Source organism: Arachis duranensis, chromosome 3 (assembly GCF_000817695.3).
Source record: "Arachis duranensis cultivar V14167 chromosome 3, aradu.V14167.gnm2.J7QH, whole genome shotgun sequence".
NCBI classification, from domain to species: domain Eukaryota; kingdom Viridiplantae; phylum Streptophyta; class Magnoliopsida; order Fabales; family Fabaceae; genus Arachis; species Arachis duranensis.
In genome coordinates, this window is record NC_029774.3 from 105,434,290 (window position 1) to 105,453,982 (window position 19,693).

Here is a 19,693-nt window from a genome sequence, read left to right on the forward strand (position 1 = left end):
AACGGTGAAACCCTTGCATAAGCTTGCCATGGAAAGGAGTAAGAAGGATTGGATGAAGACGGTAGGAAAGCAGAGAGACGGAAGGAACACAGCATCTCCATACGCTTATCTGAAATTTCCACTAATGAATTGCATAAGTATCTCTATCTTTATCTTTATGTTTTATTCATCATTCATAACCATTTGAGTTTGCTTGACTAAGATTTACAAGGTGACCATAGCTTGCTTCATACTAACAATCTCTGTGGGATCGACCCTTACTCGCGTAAGGTTTATTACTTGGACGACCCAGTACACTTGCTGGTTAGTTGTGCGAAGTTGTGATAAAGAGTTGAGATTACAATTGTGCGTACCATGTTGATGGCGCCATTGATGATCACAATTTCGTGCACCATATACCTAGTCTCATCAACAACTTTCTCAGTTTCACCCTTTTCTAACTTTGAGTTAGGGTGCGTGGGAGTTCCCATGGGTTTGGCATTTTTCATACCAAATTTCTTAACTAGTTTCTTCGCATACTTCTCTTGATGAATAAAAATGCCATTTTCAGTTTGCTTAATTTGAAGCCCAAGAAAAAAATTTGGTTCACGCATCATACTCATGTCAAATTCACCTGTCATAAGTTTTTCAAATTCAGTACAAAAGATCTCATTTGCTGATTCAAAAATAATATCACCAATATAAATTTGGACTAAAATGAAAGAATCATTAGAATTTTTAATAAATAGAGTAGTGTCAGTGGTGCCTCTTTGAAATCCATTTTTCAAAAAAAAAAAGAGCTAAGTCTTTCATACCAAGCCCTAGGAGCTTGTCTTAACCCATAAAGGGCTTTTGAGAGTTTGAAAATATAATTAAAAAATTTCTTATTTTCAAAATCAGGTGGTTGTGCCACATACACTTTTCTATCTGTTACACCGTTTAGAAATGCACATTTCACATCCATTTGATACAATTTGAAACCACAATGAGCAGCATAGGCGAGAAGAAGTCTTATGACTTCCATTCGGGCAACAGGTGCAAAGGATTCATCAAAGTCTATCACTTCCTCTTGATCATATCCTTGTGCCATTAGTCTTGCTTTGTTTCTAGCAATGCTACCATCTTTTCCTAATTTGTTCTTAAATATCCACTTAGTGCCGATCACCTTATTTCCATTGGCTTTGGAATAAGTGTCCAAACTTGGTTCTTTTCAAATTCACCAAGCTCTTCTTCCATAGCCTTTACCCATGAAGAGTCATTGAGAGCTTCATGTATGTTTTGAGGCTCAATTTGAGAGAGAAAAGCCAAATTTGTTTCTTCATTTGCTTTTCTTATGGAGGAACGTGTCTTGACACCTTGAGAAATATCTCGAATGACAAATTCCTGTAGATAATTCTTTAAGAATCTCCACTCATGGGGTCTTGTAGACTTAGGAGCAGTTTCGGTCACTGTAGGATCCAAAGAAATTGTATTGTCAGAAATTTCGCCAGATTCATGAGACAAAACAGAATTGTCTCCTGTAAAATCTCCTACAGCAGCTTTATCAGATTCAGATGGCCCAGAAATTTATTTCTCTTGATTTTTGGATTCTCCTTCTTTGCCCTGAACTTGATTTCCTACATCACAATCTTCCAAGATACTTTGAACCAAGTTAGTGTCACATAAGGTAACATGTATGGACTCCTCTATAATTCTTGCATCTTGATGATAAACTCTATAGGCTTTGCTAGTTGTGGAATATCTTACAAATAAACATTTATATGCTTTTGGATCAAATTTTCCTAGATTTTCTTTGTTATTTAAGACAAAACTTTTGCATCTAAAGATATGTAAGTAATTCAAGTTTGGTGAGTGACCTTTCCAAAGTTCATAAGGAGTTTTCTTCAAGAATTTTCTTATGATTATTCTATTCAAAATGTGGCATGCCGTGTTAACAGCTTCAGCCCAAAGAAATTTTGGAATATTGATTTCACAAAATATAGCTTTTGTCATTTCTTGAATGCTTCTTTTTCTTCTTTCAACAACACCGTTTTGTTGCGGTGTTCTTGGACAAGAAAAATTGTGTGATATTCCAAATTTCTCATAAAAGGATTCAAATAAATTATTTTCAAATTCAGTTCCATTATCATTTTTTATTGAGGCAATCTTTAAATCCTTTTCATTTTGAATTTCCTTGCTAAAAATCTCAAAAGCCGAAAAGGCTTCATTTTTGTGTGCAAGAAATAAAACCCAACCAAACCTAGTGTGATCCACAATTACCAAACTATAATATTTACCACCTAAGCTTTTAGTTCTTGTTAGACCAAATAAATCAATATGTAGCAATTTAAGTAATTTTTTAGTAGAGATGTCTTCCTTTTATTTAAATGAACTCTTTGTTTTTCGATTTGACAAGCATCACAAGTGATGTCTTTGTCAAATTTTATCAAAAGAAGACCTCTTACTAATACTTTCTTGACAAACTTGTTAATTTAAAATATGCTAGCGTGGCCTAATCTTTTGTGTTATAGCCACTTTTCAGATTCTTTGGAATGAAAACAAGCTACATTTTGATCCTTTAGTTCATCAAGTGTAAGTCAATACACATTATCATAACGCTTAGCAATAAACAATACATCATTAGTCTTTTCACTCACAACACAGCATTTCAATCTTTTGAATATCACCAAATAACCGAAATCACACAATTGACTTATGCTCAAAAGATTATGCCTCAAGCCATTTACTAAAAAGGCATCATCAATGAAAGTAGAATGATTGTTACCTACTTTTTCAATAGCAAATATTTTACCTTTTCCATTATCTCCAAAGGTCACAAAACCTCCATCATACTTGTTGAGTTTGATGAAGAAAGTTGACCTTCTAATCATGTGCCTAGAGCACCCACTATCTAAGTACCACATATCTCTCTTCTTCTTGGATGCTAGCCAAATCTGCATAAAATTTTAAGTAACCTTAGGTATCCAAATTAATTTGGATCCTTTGAAATTAATCCACCTTGGTTGTCCAAGTGCATTAAAGTCACAAACAACATTGTAAGTTTGGTTTCTTACTTATCTTTTTTTAATGAAGCATTGCAAGTAAGAGTGACCAGTTTTCTTACAATTAAGGTAATGATTTTTTTATGCATGTTGCTGAAGTTGATTTAAATTTTGATGTTGGAAATGATTAAAAGGTTGAGGTTTTCTAATTTTTGAAGAATGATCATTTCTCTTAACAAATTTATTTTTGTTTCTTTTTTCAAGACCATTCAAATCAGAATTTTTGAAAGCATATAGGCTTCTTGAATAAGAGGTTCTTTTGCAAAATTGTGGAATTTTGAAAGCAATCTCATTATTTGAGACATAGCCCAGACTCGACTTGTTTGATATAGGTTTAGTTCTTGAAGATGATGCAATTTCATCAGGATAGGGTTTTTTAAATTCCTCTTCATAGGTGGAAACATGTCTGAAACCATATTTATTGATGATAGGTTTTGTTTTTGAAGAAGAAGCAGTAAATTTTGTAGAAGAACTATAAAAAACTGCATTATCTTTTGTCACATATCCTAAACCAGATTTTTCAAACAATGGTCTTTGATTTACGAGTAATTATTCCAAGTTGCTAGAACTTTGAGCAAAATTTGCTAGATTGCTATTCAATCTTTTAATCATTTCATTTGGTCTTTCATTTTCAGGAATAAGCTCTGGAGAAGGATCCACAATGTGCTTTCCTTTTAGTTTCTCAAGTTCAGATTTCAGAAATCTATTTTCTTCAATAATATCTAAAGCACATTCGGTTTCCTTCACCTTTTCTTTCAAAAAATTATTTTCATCTTTCAACATTTCTTTTTCAGATTTGCATTTATTGTATTTTTTCAGCATTTTTTTTCAGAATTGAGGGTGAGATCATTTATGATAACATGTAAATCATCTATGGATAGGTCATAGTAATTTACCTCATCAAGTTGATCCTCACCAGTCATAAAGCAGATTTGAGCTTCGCATTCGAAGTCTTCTTCCTCATCTGAATCGTTCTCAAGATCTTCCAAAGATGCCATGAGTACTCTCTTCTTTTCTTTCTTTCCTTTGTCCTCCTTCTTGAGTTTCGGACAGCTGTACTTGAGATGTCCATCCTCCTTGCAATTGTGAAAAATCACTTTGCTCATGTCCTTTTTGTACTCCTTTGAACTCGAGCCTTTGTATTTTCCTTTGTTCCTCATTAGCCTTCTAAGTCTCCTAGCAAAAAATACAAGTTCATCATCTAAAAAGCTATCACTAGATTCACTCCCTTTTGGTTCAATTTTTGACTTAAGGGATATTCCCTTTTCTTTTGAGTCTTAGCTTGTGTGTGTGGTTTTATAAGCAAGAAGTTTCCCTCTCAGCTTATCATAGGTTATGGGATTTAGGTTATTACTCTCGGCTAGGACATTAGTTTTTGTTTCTCATTCTTTTGTGAGGCTTCTAAGGACTTTTCTCATTAATGTTTGATCTGTGTGTGTTAAACCCATAGCATCAAGGCTGTTTATTATGATTAAGAATCTCTCAAATATTTCATCAATACTTTTTCCATCCTTCATGTTGAACATCTCATACTCCTTTCGCAACATATCAATCCTTGTTTCTTTAACTTGTTTGGTGCCTTCATGTGTAACCTGGAGTTTCTCCCAGATTTCTTTGGCCGTCTTGCATCTTGACACCTTTCGATACTCCTCAAAGCTGATAGCACAGTGTAGAAGATTGATGACTTTAGCATTCAGCTCCACTTTTTTTTCATCATCGTTCCATTCAGTTTCTTCTTTTGGAGTCACTATTCCATCAGCACTTGTCTTTGTTGAAATCTTGGGGCCGCTCACAATAATCTTCCATATGTTGTAGTCGATAGATTGGATGAAGATTTGCATCCTTTCTTTCCAGTAAGCATAGTTCTTCCCGTTGAAGAAGAGAGGCCTATTGTTTGACCAACCTTCTATTAGAGTGTAGGCAACTGTGGTTGTGCCTAAGTTGTTCGCCATTAAACCTTTGCTCCAAACGGTGAAGCTTGATTCTTGAGACCTTGACTCTTGATACCAATTGAAGGTTGTGGAAGGATTAGAGAAGCGGGGTTGAATCTATGGCCTTCTTTTTCTTTAATGAATCAAGCCTTTAATATCTAAGTTACAGTTAAAAACTGTTTGAAATGTGCAGCAAAAATTTTATGAGACAATTTCATTTTATCTCATAAATATCAGAAAATAGAACTTAGAGAAATAGAAAAAAGATGATACATACATGTATCCTGGTTCAGTTGCCTTGTACAATGCAACCTACATCCAGTCTCTTCCACAACAGTGGTGGAATTTCCACTATAGTTAAAGTATTACATACACCAATTTCTTAGAATTTACTCAATCCTTTCTCTCTCAAGTTCTTACCTAACTTGACTTGGTTATACTAATACCTAATTCTTCACTCTAAGTGCTAACCCAACTTAGAAAGGGGCACTTCACAGGTACAAGATACAAGACATATGAAACAACCTAAAGAAATATGAAATAACTCTAGGCTTTTCTCTCAAGTGTTTCACTCAGCCTTTTGTCACTCAATGGCTTTTTCTTGAATTCTCTCTTTCAGCCTTTTGCCTCTCAAAAAATTACAGAAAGATATACATTGAAAATGAAATACAAAATGTAAAACATGAAGGAGATTAATGCATCAACAGTCTCTGTTGCTATAAGTTGAACCGGATTCAGCTGACTCTGATTAAGTTCTTCATTTTAGCGGAATGCTTCTTTAACTTAGAAAACACTGTCCAAAATTGATGAACTCTTAACAGATAAGCTCTTTAAGGCAAACTCAATATCTGATTCTCTCTCCTTTTCTTCAGAAAGATGAAGATTTTTTTGTACCTCTTTGCAAGTTGCTATTTTGATCTCTTCTGAGTCAACTCTTCGAGCTGTGTGTTTTCCAAGCTTGTCATTTCACTTTCTTCAATTAATTCCCAAATTAGGGATTTTAAAGTTGGTCTTTTTACTTGAACGAAGACCTCAGATCAGCAAAGAGAAATGTTTCAATGGTAAACCCAAATCTGAACCCTTGAGCAAGTGCTTTGTCCCTAAGAAACAATTTTTGTCTTTGATTCATAGCAGTGATTATCAGAGAACACTTTCTCCATTTATCCCAAATTGGAGTTACAGAAATTTAAAGAAGGAGTAAAGAAAGTAAATTGCATGCAAATAGAAATAAATTAGCTTTATCCTCTGACTTAGGTTAGCTTGCTTTGATTTAGGTTATTAGACACTACCTTTTGAGTTTTACCTTTCTCTTTCTTTCTTCTTTGGTGAAATGAACAAGAAGAATGAAGCTCTCTCTCTCCCTTTTTCTCTTAGTCTGACCGAAGCAAGTAAGGTGAACGATTGCTTCAACTTGAATGAGGAACATGGGCTTGGATTGATTTCTTTCTATTCAGCCCAAATGATTTCCTTGTCACAATTTATTTTTGGGCTTCGCTTATAACTTCTACACACTGATAGCTTCTGTTTCTTTGTTCCATTTGTTTGGGCTGCTACTATTTTATTTCTTTAACCTGAAATACTAATCAAACACAATCAAAACTAATTGGCTGTTTAACCCAATAAAATAATGTTTGTCATCATCAATTTAAAATTAGTTATACATTTAACTCAACAACAAATTTGTCAAGTTGGAAGGTGATTACAAAGCTATCATACAGAGTCTCAATCCGAATGGAATGCAGGCATGGAAAGGATAACTAAGTGGCTGGAAGAGAGATGAAGTCATAGGAAAACTTCTTCCCGGGGAAATCTTTGGAAGCTTTGTTAGACTGAAAGGTTGATACACTGACTAACTTCATGATCTTGCTTTACCGGGGAATTAGCGGACATGAATTCGAGAAGTTTCCCTTGGGATTTTTTGATAGAGGCTTACATCACCGCTAACAAGAGGATCGATACGAGTGGGAACATGATTGGCTGTTTCTGCTTCTTGCAGATTGTATCTCGCGATCCGAATGGACAAAATCTTCCTGAGAGGAGGAAGAGAATATCTGAGTCTAAGGAGTATGCTTATATATTACAAGAGATGATGAATCCTTTAAACGCATAAGCTTCTGGAGAAAACAGCTGTCTCAGAAAGCCAGATATAGGAAGTATCAATGAAGGGTAAGTGATCGTGATCCATTTTCATAGGCACGTTGAATTCCGATCCTTAATTTCCTTTCTTGACTTATATGTTATATCTCAAATTTTAAAAGATTTACGTTTCAAAGTATCTGTCAGACACCCTTAATTTAATTGTGATGATTAAATAACTATTTGTTATAGAAATTTATTAGTTACAGACTAAATTTATCACCTATCTTAACATTTCATGTATGTGTTATTTGTTATTTTACAGTTATTCAGAAATATATGAAACAATATAATGATTTTATGCATAACTAATTTCCCCAGCTAAACAAAAAAGACAGACTTTTCTTAAATTTAACGCTAATAATATTAATAGCAGCAGTGTGCAGCTAAACATGGAGGAATTTCTTCTTGGGAGTATTCTAGATGCCATTGTGAGTCAAGTGATGCTGTTGGTGAGAGGAAAAAGCTTGCAGCTGTTTCATGAAATTCCTGATGAAATGAAAACACTTGCTCTGTATGGTGACCAAATAAAGCTTCAAGTGGTCTTATCTGACATTCTGTTTAATGTAGTCAACCATACACCATTTCCAAAGATTTCACCTGGTTTGAAGATAATTCAGGACGGCCATGAGTTTATCCATTTCAAGTTCAGAACTTATTTTATCTCTTTATCATGGCTCTTTTATCTAAAATCAAGATGTTTCCGGCTAAATTAAAACTGGAGTTAGTTATTTGGAAGTGAAGGGAGTAATCTGATTGCTAACATATCTTTCCCACAATGGATCAGTGTCTTAAACATCTAGCATTTGATTTTCTTAAGTTATGAAAGTTAATATTAGTTGATCATTCTCTTTTTTGGGGAAGTGAAACTTCTGCAAATGTTAATGTAATATGTCTGATCCATGTGTGAATAAGTTATTTTGAAAATTGGACCTCTTTGACTAGGGAAGTCCAACTTTCTTTGACTTGGATATACCATGTGTTACACGTTTTCTAGTAATCAAATCATCCAGAAGTAGAACCATGTGAAATTTTCATTCTTCCAATCAGATATAGGATTATAACGTTACTCACTAACGTTAATGCCTCAGTTCTAAAACATTTCTAATGCAAAGCCCCATATGTAAATTAATGCCAAAAACAAGACGTTCCTAAATATCACATGCCCTTAAAAGTTCCTCTAAATGACATTGCACTTTAGAACTGGTCATAATTCATTAAAGCAATTTTTCTTTACTAGTCATAACCAAGTGTGCTTTTGAGTCATATGCAAATAATTTTCCTTGTATTTGAGTCTTTAATTTATGAAAGTATTAAATCCAATCAGTGTAACAATTCTCCACTCTTATGAAATGTCGAGACATGAATCAATTATCTAAAAAAAAAAGTAGTCTTATGCAAACTAGCCTGTTATTTAACCACACTTTTTTTACAGAATGAGCCATTCCAGTCAAGGTCTTCCTTCTAACACACTTCAGGATATGTTTGAAGAAGGGAATCAATGGACTACACAAGAAGGTTTAGGGCTATATATGTCAAGAAAAATGCTTAGTAGGATGAATGGTAATGTTCACTATGCGAGAGAACAAAATAAGTGCTACTTCCTCTTTGATCTTGAACTTAGAACAAGAAAAGAAAGGCAAAGGAATTTGCAAGCTGAGACAAGCATGTTGAGTTAACTTTTCTTTTTTCATAAACTAGATTTGATGCTTGATTGAAATTGTTTAGTTAGAGGATATATATTTATGGCAAAATTATTGGCCAACAAAAATTATGCCTGTTTTCTATGGCTGGCTTTAAAAATGTTAGAAACAAAGGCTAAATTGGAGAAAGAATTTGTATATTATTGAGTGTATTCAAGTTATTTTAATGATACAATATAAAAGGGTATTCATAGGTGTTAAGAGAATCATAATAATAAAAACGTAATATCCTATAATAAATATTCAGATATGCTAAATAATGTTAATTGATCCTAATTGATCATAATTATATTCTAATAAAAAATAATACAGTTACATAAATTAGATTTGATGCTTGATTGAAATTTAGTTAGAGGATAATTGAAATTGTTTAGTTAGAGTATATATATATATGTTGGCAAAATTATTGGCTAACAAAAATTATAACTGTTTTCTATAGCTGCCTTTAAAAATTTGTAATGCTTCCCTAATAAATTGATATGTGTGCCAATATATTTATTTTTCTATATTCATTAAATTACTAAGACTCAGTAACAATAATTCTAAATTAGATCAATTGAATTCTAATTGTTCTTATTTAATAACAAAGAAAATAAGACACTTTTTTTTAATTGTAAAATTCGCAAAAGTGACCTAACTTTCAATAAGTAAGAAAGCCAAAAAAACTCTACCATACTAGCCAGTAACCAAATTAACATCATCAAAATAGACAACGTCAACATACAAATTCAGTCAGGTTTGTCCAATCCGAATGCTCACTTTGTTGATTCATCCAATTCTCAAACTCACCAAAGTCACTAGCCCATGCCTCAGCCTCAGCCTCAGCAAATTGACTTTCCCAATCCAAAGCCTCACTAACTTGATTTGTGGAATTTACTTTATCAATTGTCTTCTCAGTAAAAATCAAACGGACTTCTTCATCTTTCTTGATAGTAGTAGTGTCCTCCATCACATTTGTGTCATAATGAACCATAGGCTCTGGCTCCTTCACTTTTGTTGAGTTTACTAAAGCACCGTTTTGTATAATACTATACACAGAATCTTCAAACTGATTAGCACAATTCACCAGTCCATAATTACTTCCCATCAATTCCATAGGATTTGGACTAAGGAGACCCATTTGGGAACTAGAACCCATATCATAACTAAGTGGCATCATAGATTGAATCTGACAGTTGTACCGATCAACATTGTGTCCAAAATTGAAGTTACTTTCAACTTTTTGACTATTTTTAAGCATGTTAACCCTTTCAGCACACGCACCAATCTTGTTATCCAATATACCAATGAACATCCTCAGTTGTTCCAGATCTAAGCTCTGGATATTCAAGTCAGAAGTGGGATACTTGACGCTGTAGATACATTTTCGCACTTTCCAAGTTTCGGCTTCAACCGAGGTCTTCTTGTGCTCAAAGAAATCTTGGAGATCAAAGATCTTAGGAGGCCTCGCATTCTTTTGAGCTTCATACTTTTTAATTAAGGACCTGACTTTGTTAGAATCTTTTGGCCAAAGCATTGGTGCAGCGTTGCTACCTTCTTCATAAACTATCAAACATGCTTCGGATCCTTTGCATTTGTCAGAAAATTTCTTCATTTTGCTCTCTAGTCCCTTGATTCTTGTCTTGAATCTGCCTTTTCGATTTTTCTCAGTTGAGAGGCACTTCAATTCTGTTTTTGCACGGCCCATGTAACTAAATCTGCATCATGATTTTTTTTCACAAAAAAAAAGAAGACTAAGAATTGGATGGAAAATAAGAAACTAAATTGAAATTGTTGTAGAGCAAATAATACATAAAAACAAAATCTTGTGTCCCAAAATTGTGGTATAGTGTTCAATTCCAATCTTGTGTCTAGTTAAATCAAAACGAGGAATTCTTAAGAAATTGAGTGAAAATAAGCAATCTTTATAAGAAACAACATTGTCATTAATATACCCGTCAAAAATGGCATCTACAAAATTTTATCCTCAAAAAAAAAGAAATAATAGAAAACAAAAGAAAAACTCAGGAAGAAGGAACAATATCAAAGTAGAGGAGACTGTTTGAATCCTATTTTTTCCGATACATATTCTAACAACAACAACATAAACATAAACATAGTAATAAAAGAATTTGAAGGGTTTTATGCAAGTGAGTTTTCACCACTTCTTAATCACGTCAAGAACCAAAGGATCTTAAAGAATTAAGCTCTATGAATGTGCTTCAATTTCTTTAATGCGTGTCCCTAAATTCTTAAAACAAGAGTGATGGTTCCATGTATATATAAGTTTGGACATCTCTAAAGTAATAAATATCTAACGGTTATTTTTGTTATACTGTTTTACAATAATATTTGAGAAATAATAAAAATCACTTGTCCAAAATTATTTTATTTAATATTTATTAATTATTATTAGAATAATTATATAATTTTAAATTTTAAAAATTAATATTTACTTATTGAATTAAAATTAAGATATAAAAATGAATAAAATGTAGTTGAAGCTCCGAACAGAGGAAAAATAGCTGGGCGAACTTGTGGAAATTGAAACTCCCCCCAAAATTGGCATCTTCCTATGGCGAGCCTTGCATGAGCGCCTTCTGGTGATGGAGCTTCTTCACCGGCGTCTGCCAGGAAAATCAGAGACTTGGCCAAGGTGTAGCGCTGCCGCGGAATCTCTTGTGTTCATGCAAAGCAAGTATGGCTGAGAAGTCCGTAATGAAACCATTTTTGAACAAAGAATCAGCCCCCTCAGGTGAAGTTGATGAAGCTGCGACAAGACTCTTGCGGTCCACGTTCCCAATTCTTGATTTAGGGATTTCTTTCTCACTTACAACATATTACGTTTTCTTGCTCACTGTTTTGAGCCTTGGAATTTCTCTTTCATTATGGTCTCATTTGGACATTTTTTTTTTCAAATTAAATTGAATTAATAATTTATGTTGTAACAAAATTACAATAACAAATATAATATATAATAATTATAATTACAAATTTTAACGGAATTAAACAAATAATAAAAAAATTTTGTACACAACAAAAATAAAGACGACAAAAAATAGAAGATAACAATTCATATAAGAAAAAAACAAAGAAAAATTTATAAAAATAAATTATATACACAAAAAATGTGAGTACTAAAGATATTATAAAGAAGAAAATAAAGATTAGAGTTAATAAGAATGAAATAAATTCAATCAACTAATTTTCTGAACACAAAAAATAAAAGTGATAGCTTCACATAAACATAAATTTAGGATGTAAAATTACATTTTGTGTTGAGAGGAAAAGAAGGAACCAAATACAAAAAGAAAGCATTCAAAAAGTTTAAGCACATTTTAATTAAATATTCTCTTCATCTTATTGTATGCCTGATGAGGATCTCTTTTGAATTGAATTAAGACAGTCATCGCTAGATTGAAAGTGAATTATTCCTCATGACACTTATAGTGTGGCACTATCTGAATAAAGGATGTTAATTTTGACCGATGAAGACCTCTCTTCATACTAATCTCGTGTAGAGAATTTTTACGGAATTGAATTAAGAAAAGTATTGTACAATAAAGAGTGAATTATTGTTGATAACATGTATGATAGCAGACATGAACATTACATAAACGATATACGTGCATACGCAAAATCTATGTTAGATAGTTTGATAATCTGATAAGCAATGATGTGGTACAAACCCTGTAAATTTAATTTCTATTAATGTGCTCCTTTACATTACCTTATATTTCTCGTTTGCTTCGTTAAAATGCTTAGTAGTGTACCATCTAAATTCTTTGACCCTGCATCTGTGTAGCAAATTGCGTTGAGCCCAACTTTTTACTACAAGTCAACTCTAGACTAGATTGAGGCTATGTTCATGCCAAAGGTGGGCATAATCCTCTCTTATGCTTTCTATGGCATCAGTTGTGTTGTGATAAAAAAATTTAACTCACTGCGGGTTCTATTTATGTATAAATATTTATGTTCCCCTCCACATTAGACGTCATTGGTATTTGCTGATTATGGACATGTGAGAATAGAAATTGGTTTACCTGGATTCATTAAAGTGCACAGTGATTGAAAGGCCAGAGTAGACCAAATACTCGAAGTTGTAAGTGTGTACCAATTTCCTACTCATCCTAAATCCGTATTATTTAGTAATATGTTTCTAACGATTACATTGTATGGGATGGTTCGGATCCATTTCATTGAATACCTCGAGTCGAGTGACATGGACTTCTATGCATATAAGACTTGCGTTCTGAAGAGGGTCTCAAAATTTAGACTCCATGAACCTCCCATTCTAAGCAGGCGGACGACTCATACGTTATTAGAATTTAACGAGTTTTTGTATTTCTCGCTTCTTGTACTCTAGTCATAATCTCTCGTTTATCTTTGCAGTTTGGACTGTGGTGTTTAAATAGCACAGTGGATGATCTAATACGATCTTTGGACATCCTAGGACCTGGAGGTAAGAAACTAAAATTCTTTTTGTTTAACTTGTATAGTTTAAGAAACTGATTTATTGGAACTTGTGCATTATTTCTTGCCACAAGAGATCAAGGACGCAACTAGGATATAACAGCTGTTGTTCTTGTTATGAGTGAGCATAATCCAATTTTAGAAGAGGTTCAAGAAAGAGTCGTCAGATATTGGGACAAGAACAGGTAAATCCATGGCTCCGTTTGTTTTGTGTATTCTTTAATATATAGACATAGAGATATAGACATTGAAGACACAGACACAACAAGACACAAATTTTTTAAACTTGTTTGGTATACAAATATAAATCAAAAGACACAAAGCACAATCTTGTTAAATTTCAATATTACCCTTTATATCAGTATCACGGCCTAGAAAGCACCGATACGACACGCGATACAGACACGACACGACACGGATACACCGACACGTTTTTTTTTATAAAAAATTGGATACGACACGTTTAGGATACGTTGTGAATTAAAATTTAAATATGTTAAATTAATAAAATATCATATTGTAAATATAAAAGTAAATATAATTGTATAAAAAAGTCTTAAAATTATGCAATTATTAAAAAAATAAAAAATTTTAATCTACTCTTGTCATCTCGCTAACAGAAAATGTATCAATTTCTTCTCCTCCAAGACCATCATCTGCAAACACCACAGCTTCCATCATCTGCAAACACCACGCACCACACAATGTAGTTCTTCAGTTTGTCTTCAATCTCTGTATCTTCTATTCTTCTTCTTCTTCTTTAATATAACGCAGAGAACCAAGAACGGCTAAACTAGTGAGTAAGTAAGCTACCAAAGACAAACGGTAAATAGATTTAGATTTTGATTTATTAATTATTTTATTTTTAAATTTAAATTTTGATTTGTTTTAATTTTAGAATATTTTAAAATTAGAAAGAAAAAATTAGTTAATCGGGCCATAAAATCACAAAATCAATTGAAAATTTACAGTCCAGCAAAAAAATCCGTCTCATGAACATCTGAATCGGGTCGGACTCGTTCGGATTCGTGACCGCTCCACCAAAATTTTGCACCGCAAAAAGACACGCCGCTGATACGCTCGTTTGAAGTATCCACCGTGTGTCGGCGTCGGATTTGTGTCCGACACCGATACGCCGGAACCATGAGAGAATCCGTGCTTCATAGATCACGGCTACACAACCACTATCTCAACCAAACTACTACCATTAACAATCAACTACCATCTCAAAAAAAAAAACTACCAATAACAATCTAAAACTAAATAGCAAATTTAATCCAACAAATATCAACAAAAAAAATTCAATCTAACAAAATTAATACAAAATTTAACAAAAATTCAAACAAATAAAAAATTAAATTATACAAAAAAATAGTGCCAAAAGGGAGAATAGATATGGAACATGGTAATAGATCTAGAAACACAGTGCACAGAAGAATGGATAACGGATCTGAAAAGATGGTGAAAGACGAAAGAACAGTTATCAACGAGAAGTGAAGCAGAGACAACAACTATAAAAAGTGAATGTGGCAGCAACAAAGAGACAATCGTGAAAAGACAAAAAGAAGTGAGGGAGGAGAAAAAGGAGGAAGGGATAGGGTGGTAACGGTGGTCTGGGTGGAAGAAAGGGAGGAGAGGCGGTGGAAGAAAAGGAGGAAGAGAGGCTGCAGCGATTTGGGTGGAAGGAAAGGAGGAAGAGATACGGAGGCAGACTAGTGGTACGACGGGAGGAGATGCGACTGTGGTTAGAGTGACAAGAAGAGAAGATAAGAGGTTAAACTCTTTATATTTTGGAAGTGGAAGAGAAAATGGATGAAAGGATACTGAGGAAGGAGAAGAATTTGAAGGGTAATTATGAAAATTAAATGTTAAAAATAGTGTGTTTATGTCTCAAGTTTAGTGTTCCACCCTCTCTGCTATACATAAATTTTGTGTCTTTGTGTACCTTTGTGACTTCCCGTGTCTATCAGAATTTTGTGTTTTACTAACCAAACGAAAAACGCGTGCTTTCGTATCTATGTCTTGGGAAGACACATCCACTAAATGCCATATGAATGAGGGACTTATATATCCAATTTTTAAAGAGATTAAAACTTAAAAGTATTTTTAAATCGTTAAAAATAAAAATATTTACAAAATAAAAAATTAAACATCTATTTATAGTATTTTGTTATGTATGTTAGTATTTAACCTGTGATATAAATATTTAAAGGAGACTAAAATTAACATTAAAATCAACAAACTAACAATAGACTAAAATAGAGATTTATAAAATTTTACTAAATCAAATTTTATTTTTTTACAAAAGACCAAAACTAAAAGAATTGATATTTCTTTGAAACCAAAATTTAATTAGGTGTAATAGAAGTAGGATAAGACTTGGTCAAAGATTATCGTCCTCTCATGCCGTTTTAGATTGAAGGCTATATAATATTAGGCAAATGATATATCTGTGTGCACATTTGCAATATTACTTGTCCAAATGTTAAAAACAGAATTCACCATCTCCATCCATTCAATCCTTTTCAAGAAATAGAATATCCATCTATCTTTTCTGATCGTTAAGTGCTTTAATTAATTTGATATAAATAAATCACAACACCACTTGCATTCTTCCTAGCTTTGCAACATCTCAAGCTAGCACTTACAAATTATATTTAATTTGTTCTTCCATTTCTTGGCTAGCACCAGCACCATATATAAAAGAAAAAGAAATGGCATTCAGCGGGACACAACAGAAATGTAAGGCTTGTGACAAAGTTGTTCATTTCGTTGAATCCCAATCTGCAGATGGCGCTATTTATCACAAGAACTGCTTCAGATGCAGCCACTGCAATGGCCGTCTCGCGGTACGTGTCCCCTCGTCATCACCTTATTATATATTTTCCATGCGTGAAAATGTTATATGTATATATATGTCATTATTGTAGATAAGCAACTACTCATCGATTGAGGGAGTTTTATATTGCAAGCCTCACTTTGAGCAACTTTTTAAGGAAAATGGTGCTACCTTGATGAGGAGATCGCTGTCATGTAAGATAGATCCCTGTCCTAATCAACGAGATTTCACAATTTTACATAATGCTAACCAAAGTTTGTGTTTCATTTTCATATAAAGCTGGAAAGCAACAACAGCCTGATGTGGTACGTTTACTACTAATTACTAAATATAAATTAAAAATAAATTAAATATCACACAAATTTATGATAGCTGATTTTAATATAAATATAATATAAAGAAAATTTCACTCTTTTCTTCTTATTAATGCTAAAATGATAAAGTCTTTCCTTATATTTGTAAAATATACACTCCCTTCTTTTATAACTTAAAAAAAATTCTCTTTAATTTATTTTAAATTTTTTATGTTAACTAATACTAACTTTACCCATCTTTAAATAAAAAATAAATTATTTTTTATAAAATACTCTTTAATAAAAATTTTATTTTTTGTGATTAAATTTTATTTACCAAAATATTCTTTAATAAATTATTTTTATTGATTGAATTATATTTTTACCAAAATATTTTTTTAAAAATTTTTTATTGATTAAATTATTTTTTTAAGATACCTTTCAATAATTTATTAATTATTAAATTAATTTATTTCATAGAATTATTGAAAATTATCAACAATTTTATCAAAACTTAAAAATAAGTTGAGATGGATAAATTCAAAATTTAAAAAATTAATATCTCATTCCTTCACATTTTTATAAAACAAGTTTTTTAATAATTAAAAATTTATTGAAGAGTATCTTAAAAAATAATTTAATCATTAATTTTTTTTAAATATTTTTATAAAAATACAATTCAATCAATAAAAAGATAATTTGTTAAAGGATATTTTGATAAACAAAATTTTATTACCAAAATAAAATTTGTGCTAAAGAATATTTTTATAAAAAAAATTATTTTTTTTTTAAAAATAGATACAATTATTAGTAGTTAACACAAAAAAATTTTAAATGAATTAAAAAAAATTAAAAAATAAAAAAAAGTGTATATTTTGCAAATAAAAGAAAAGAAAATATCATTTTAACATCTCTCTTAGGAGAGAATTAAAATTTTCTCAATTTTTTAATAAATATAAATATTTAGAATTACCTTGTTTCCAATTGTTTTATATAGCCCAAGAAACAACCAAGCAGACTGGCCTCCTTCTTCTCTGGGACTCAGGATAAATGTTCAGTTTGTAAGAAAACTGTCTATCCATTGGAAAAGGTTTGTGTAATTAATTCACAAGTAAATCAACATATAATCGATATTGAATTTGACAGCTTAGTAATTAATATGTATATATGATTTGTTAATTAGTTGACTGTGGAAGGGGAGTTTTTCCACAAATCATGCTTTAAGTGCACACATGGAGGGTGTTCCCTGAACCCTTCATCGTATGCAGCATTGGATGGATTCCTTTATTGCAAGCCACATTTCTCTCAGCTCTTCAAAGAGAAAGGTAGCTACACCCATCTCTCCAAGACAGCTTCCCTGAGGAAGCAGCAAGAAGAAGACAAGGCCGACAAAGCCGACACAACGGAAGACACAGACCCGGCCGCCGCACCCACATCGGCAGAGGCAGCAGCTGAAGCTGAGGATGCTCCCGTCACACCGCAAGATCAGTAACCATATAAATGCATCCATTGTATGCAACCACGCTTCATTGCCCGCCATTAATGTTTCTTCATGCCTCTCTAATTTTGATTCTACTTAAATTCTTTGTTCTTTTATTTCATTATTCAGTTTTGTGTTAACCACAGGCGCCTTAAACCCCAAAATTAATGAAATTATCAAAGGATTATTTTGAAAATGCTATTTATTTTGTCTAGATATATAAGCTTAGAATTTAATTACTATTAAAAAATTAATATAAGACAATTAAAAACAAAAATATTATGCTAACGGTTTCGCTAGATAGATAACAGATATAATATTTTAAGATAATTCTAAACATGCATAAAATAAATCGATAAAATATATAATGTCTTAAGATAACTTTTTAGTTTTTCGATCTTTCTACGAGATGGTTGTTTTATCCAAATTTATATTACCAAACTAAATCATTCTATAAGATTAATAATAAAGTAATATTAGAGACATAATCATTTAAAATTATTTTATTTAATTTAATATTTATAATTATATATAATATTTAAAAAGAATCGTCTTTGGTGACACGGATTTATGGGTGGCTAAAGTTAACTTTAGGGAATGTTTGTTTTGTCATACATATCCAGAGATAGATACAGCGGTACATGTCCATTATTTGGTTCATTAGACACAAATTTTTTATGGACACGGTGGTACACAGAAACACATAAAATATATCTTTAATGTCTTTCCTTTAATCTAAAACACTAAGACACAAATATTAAGACACAAACTTTTTCAATATTATCTCTTCTTTTTATCTTTAATTCCAATTTTATCCTTTTTCCGTTACCCTCTCAACTTCTTCTTTCTCTTTCTCTGATTCACCTCCTTCCATCGTACACTTTCATCTTCTTCTCCTACTCTTTTGTCATTCTACTATCGTCTCTCTCCATTACACTTCTTCGCTGCCGTCGCCGTCGCCACTACTGTCATCTCCTCCTTCACACATTGTCGTAACCACTGTTGCGTTCCTTTGTCACACCGCCTCCGCTATTGTTGTCTTCTCCTTCACGTATTGTTGCAGTTACTGTCGTTCTCCTCCTTTCTCGTTGTCATCGCCACTATCGTATCCCTTATTCATGCATTGCCACTGTTTTCTGTTTCACTGTCGTTGTCGAGGCTTCCTCCAATGTTTAATATTGAGGCACTTTTAAATCTAACTCGCACCTCTCTTTTCAGATCTACCTCCGTCTCTTTTTCACGCCTCTGCCTCTCTTCTACCATGTGGTCATCTATCTTATTCTGGTTCTATTCCTACTTTTTTTTCTTTTCAGTTCTTTGATTTTTTTTTTTGGTAATGAAAATAATTCTCTGTTTTTAATTTCAATTTCAATTTTTTTTATTTGTAACTATAACTAGATTGTGCTTTCTGTATGCAAGATGAGAAGAAGATAATTGAAAAAAAAGTTCTTTGTTTTTTTATTTTTTATTTTAATTTTGATTAATCTTGTTGTTAGAATGATTTTGTGTTAGTTTATTGATTTGTTGAATTGAATTTGTAATTATATTAAAAATTATTAATGGTGATAATTTGAGTTAACATAATAAAGATGATGGTGATAGAAATAGAGAAGTGATAATAGTAGTAGAATTAATAGTCATTTTATTAGAATTCTAATTTGAACGCAGGTTAAATTCCAAATAAATTTAAAAATTTATGTCCCATTTATATCTATGTCTTATGTATTATCATTCACTAACTAAACTGAACCTTATTAACTAATCTAATTGTGAGTGACAGAACTAAACATTTTATACAAGGGAGACAAAATTAAATGTAAAATAAATTAAATATAATTA

General features: G+C 32.2%; 2 protein-coding genes and 1 pseudogene across 5 annotated transcripts; 2 read left to right on the forward strand and 1 right to left on the reverse strand.

Annotated features, from left to right (window-relative positions):
• LOC107479960 (phytochrome E-like) overlaps window positions 1–8,766 on the forward strand; it is a 25,808-nt pseudogene extending 17,042 nt beyond the window's left edge.
• Window positions 8,767–9,466: 700 nt separating this feature from the next.
• Window positions 9,467–11,639, reverse strand: LOC107479968 (uncharacterized). Of its 2 annotated transcripts, none has more exons than XM_016100082.3 (2): window positions 11,282–11,639; window positions 9,467–10,487 (listed from the first exon to the last, which is right to left on the reverse strand). In XM_016100082.3, exon 2 carries the CDS (start codon window positions 10,475–10,477, stop codon window positions 9,506–9,508), a length of 972 nt encoding a protein of 323 aa, XP_015955568.1. In that variant the 5' UTR covers window positions 10,478–10,487; window positions 11,282–11,639; the 3' UTR covers window positions 9,467–9,505. The 2 variants fall into 2 exon arrangements, with proteins under 2 accessions (XP_015955568.1, XP_052114046.1); XM_052258086.1 differs by lacking the exon at window positions 11,282–11,639 and adding an exon at window positions 10,932–11,039.
• An 870-nt stretch (window positions 11,640–12,509) lies between these two features.
• LOC107479961 (LIM domain-containing protein WLIM2b-like) lies at window positions 12,510–18,005 on the forward strand. Of its 3 annotated transcripts, XM_052258087.1 has the most exons (9): window positions 12,510–12,646; window positions 12,761–12,871; window positions 13,162–13,231; window positions 13,317–13,427; window positions 15,928–16,091; window positions 16,173–16,275; window positions 16,361–16,386; window positions 17,372–17,464; window positions 17,558–18,005. In XM_052258087.1, exons 5-9 carry the CDS (start codon window positions 15,957–15,959, stop codon window positions 17,864–17,866), a joined length of 666 nt encoding a protein of 221 aa, XP_052114047.1. In that variant the 5' UTR covers window positions 12,510–12,646; window positions 12,761–12,871; window positions 13,162–13,231; window positions 13,317–13,427; window positions 15,928–15,956; the 3' UTR covers window positions 17,867–18,005. The 3 variants fall into 3 exon arrangements, with proteins under 3 accessions (XP_052114047.1, XP_052114048.1, XP_015955563.1); XM_052258088.1 differs by having other exon boundaries at window positions 12,643–12,871; window positions 15,934–16,091; XM_016100077.3 differs by having other exon boundaries at window positions 12,643–12,871; window positions 13,319–13,427.
• The last annotated feature ends 1,688 nt before the right edge of the window (window positions 18,006–19,693 follow it).

Excerpts from the sequence above, each read along its gene's own strand:
- LOC107479968 (XM_016100082.3), bottom strand. The coding sequence starts at position 10,477 with ATGGGCCGTGCAAAAACAGAATTGAAGTGCCTCTCAACTGAGAAAAAT.
- LOC107479961 (XM_052258087.1), top strand. The coding sequence starts at position 15,957 with ATGGCATTCAGCGGGACACAACAGAAATGTAAGGCTTGTGACAAAGTT. Across the intron at positions 16,276-16,360 it reads GATGAGGAGATCGCTGTCAT|CTGGAAAGCAACAACAGCCT; the intron begins GTAAGATAGATC and ends TTTCATATAAAG. Across the intron at positions 16,387-17,371 it reads AGCAACAACAGCCTGATGTG|CCCAAGAAACAACCAAGCAG; the intron begins GTACGTTTACTA and ends TGTTTTATATAG.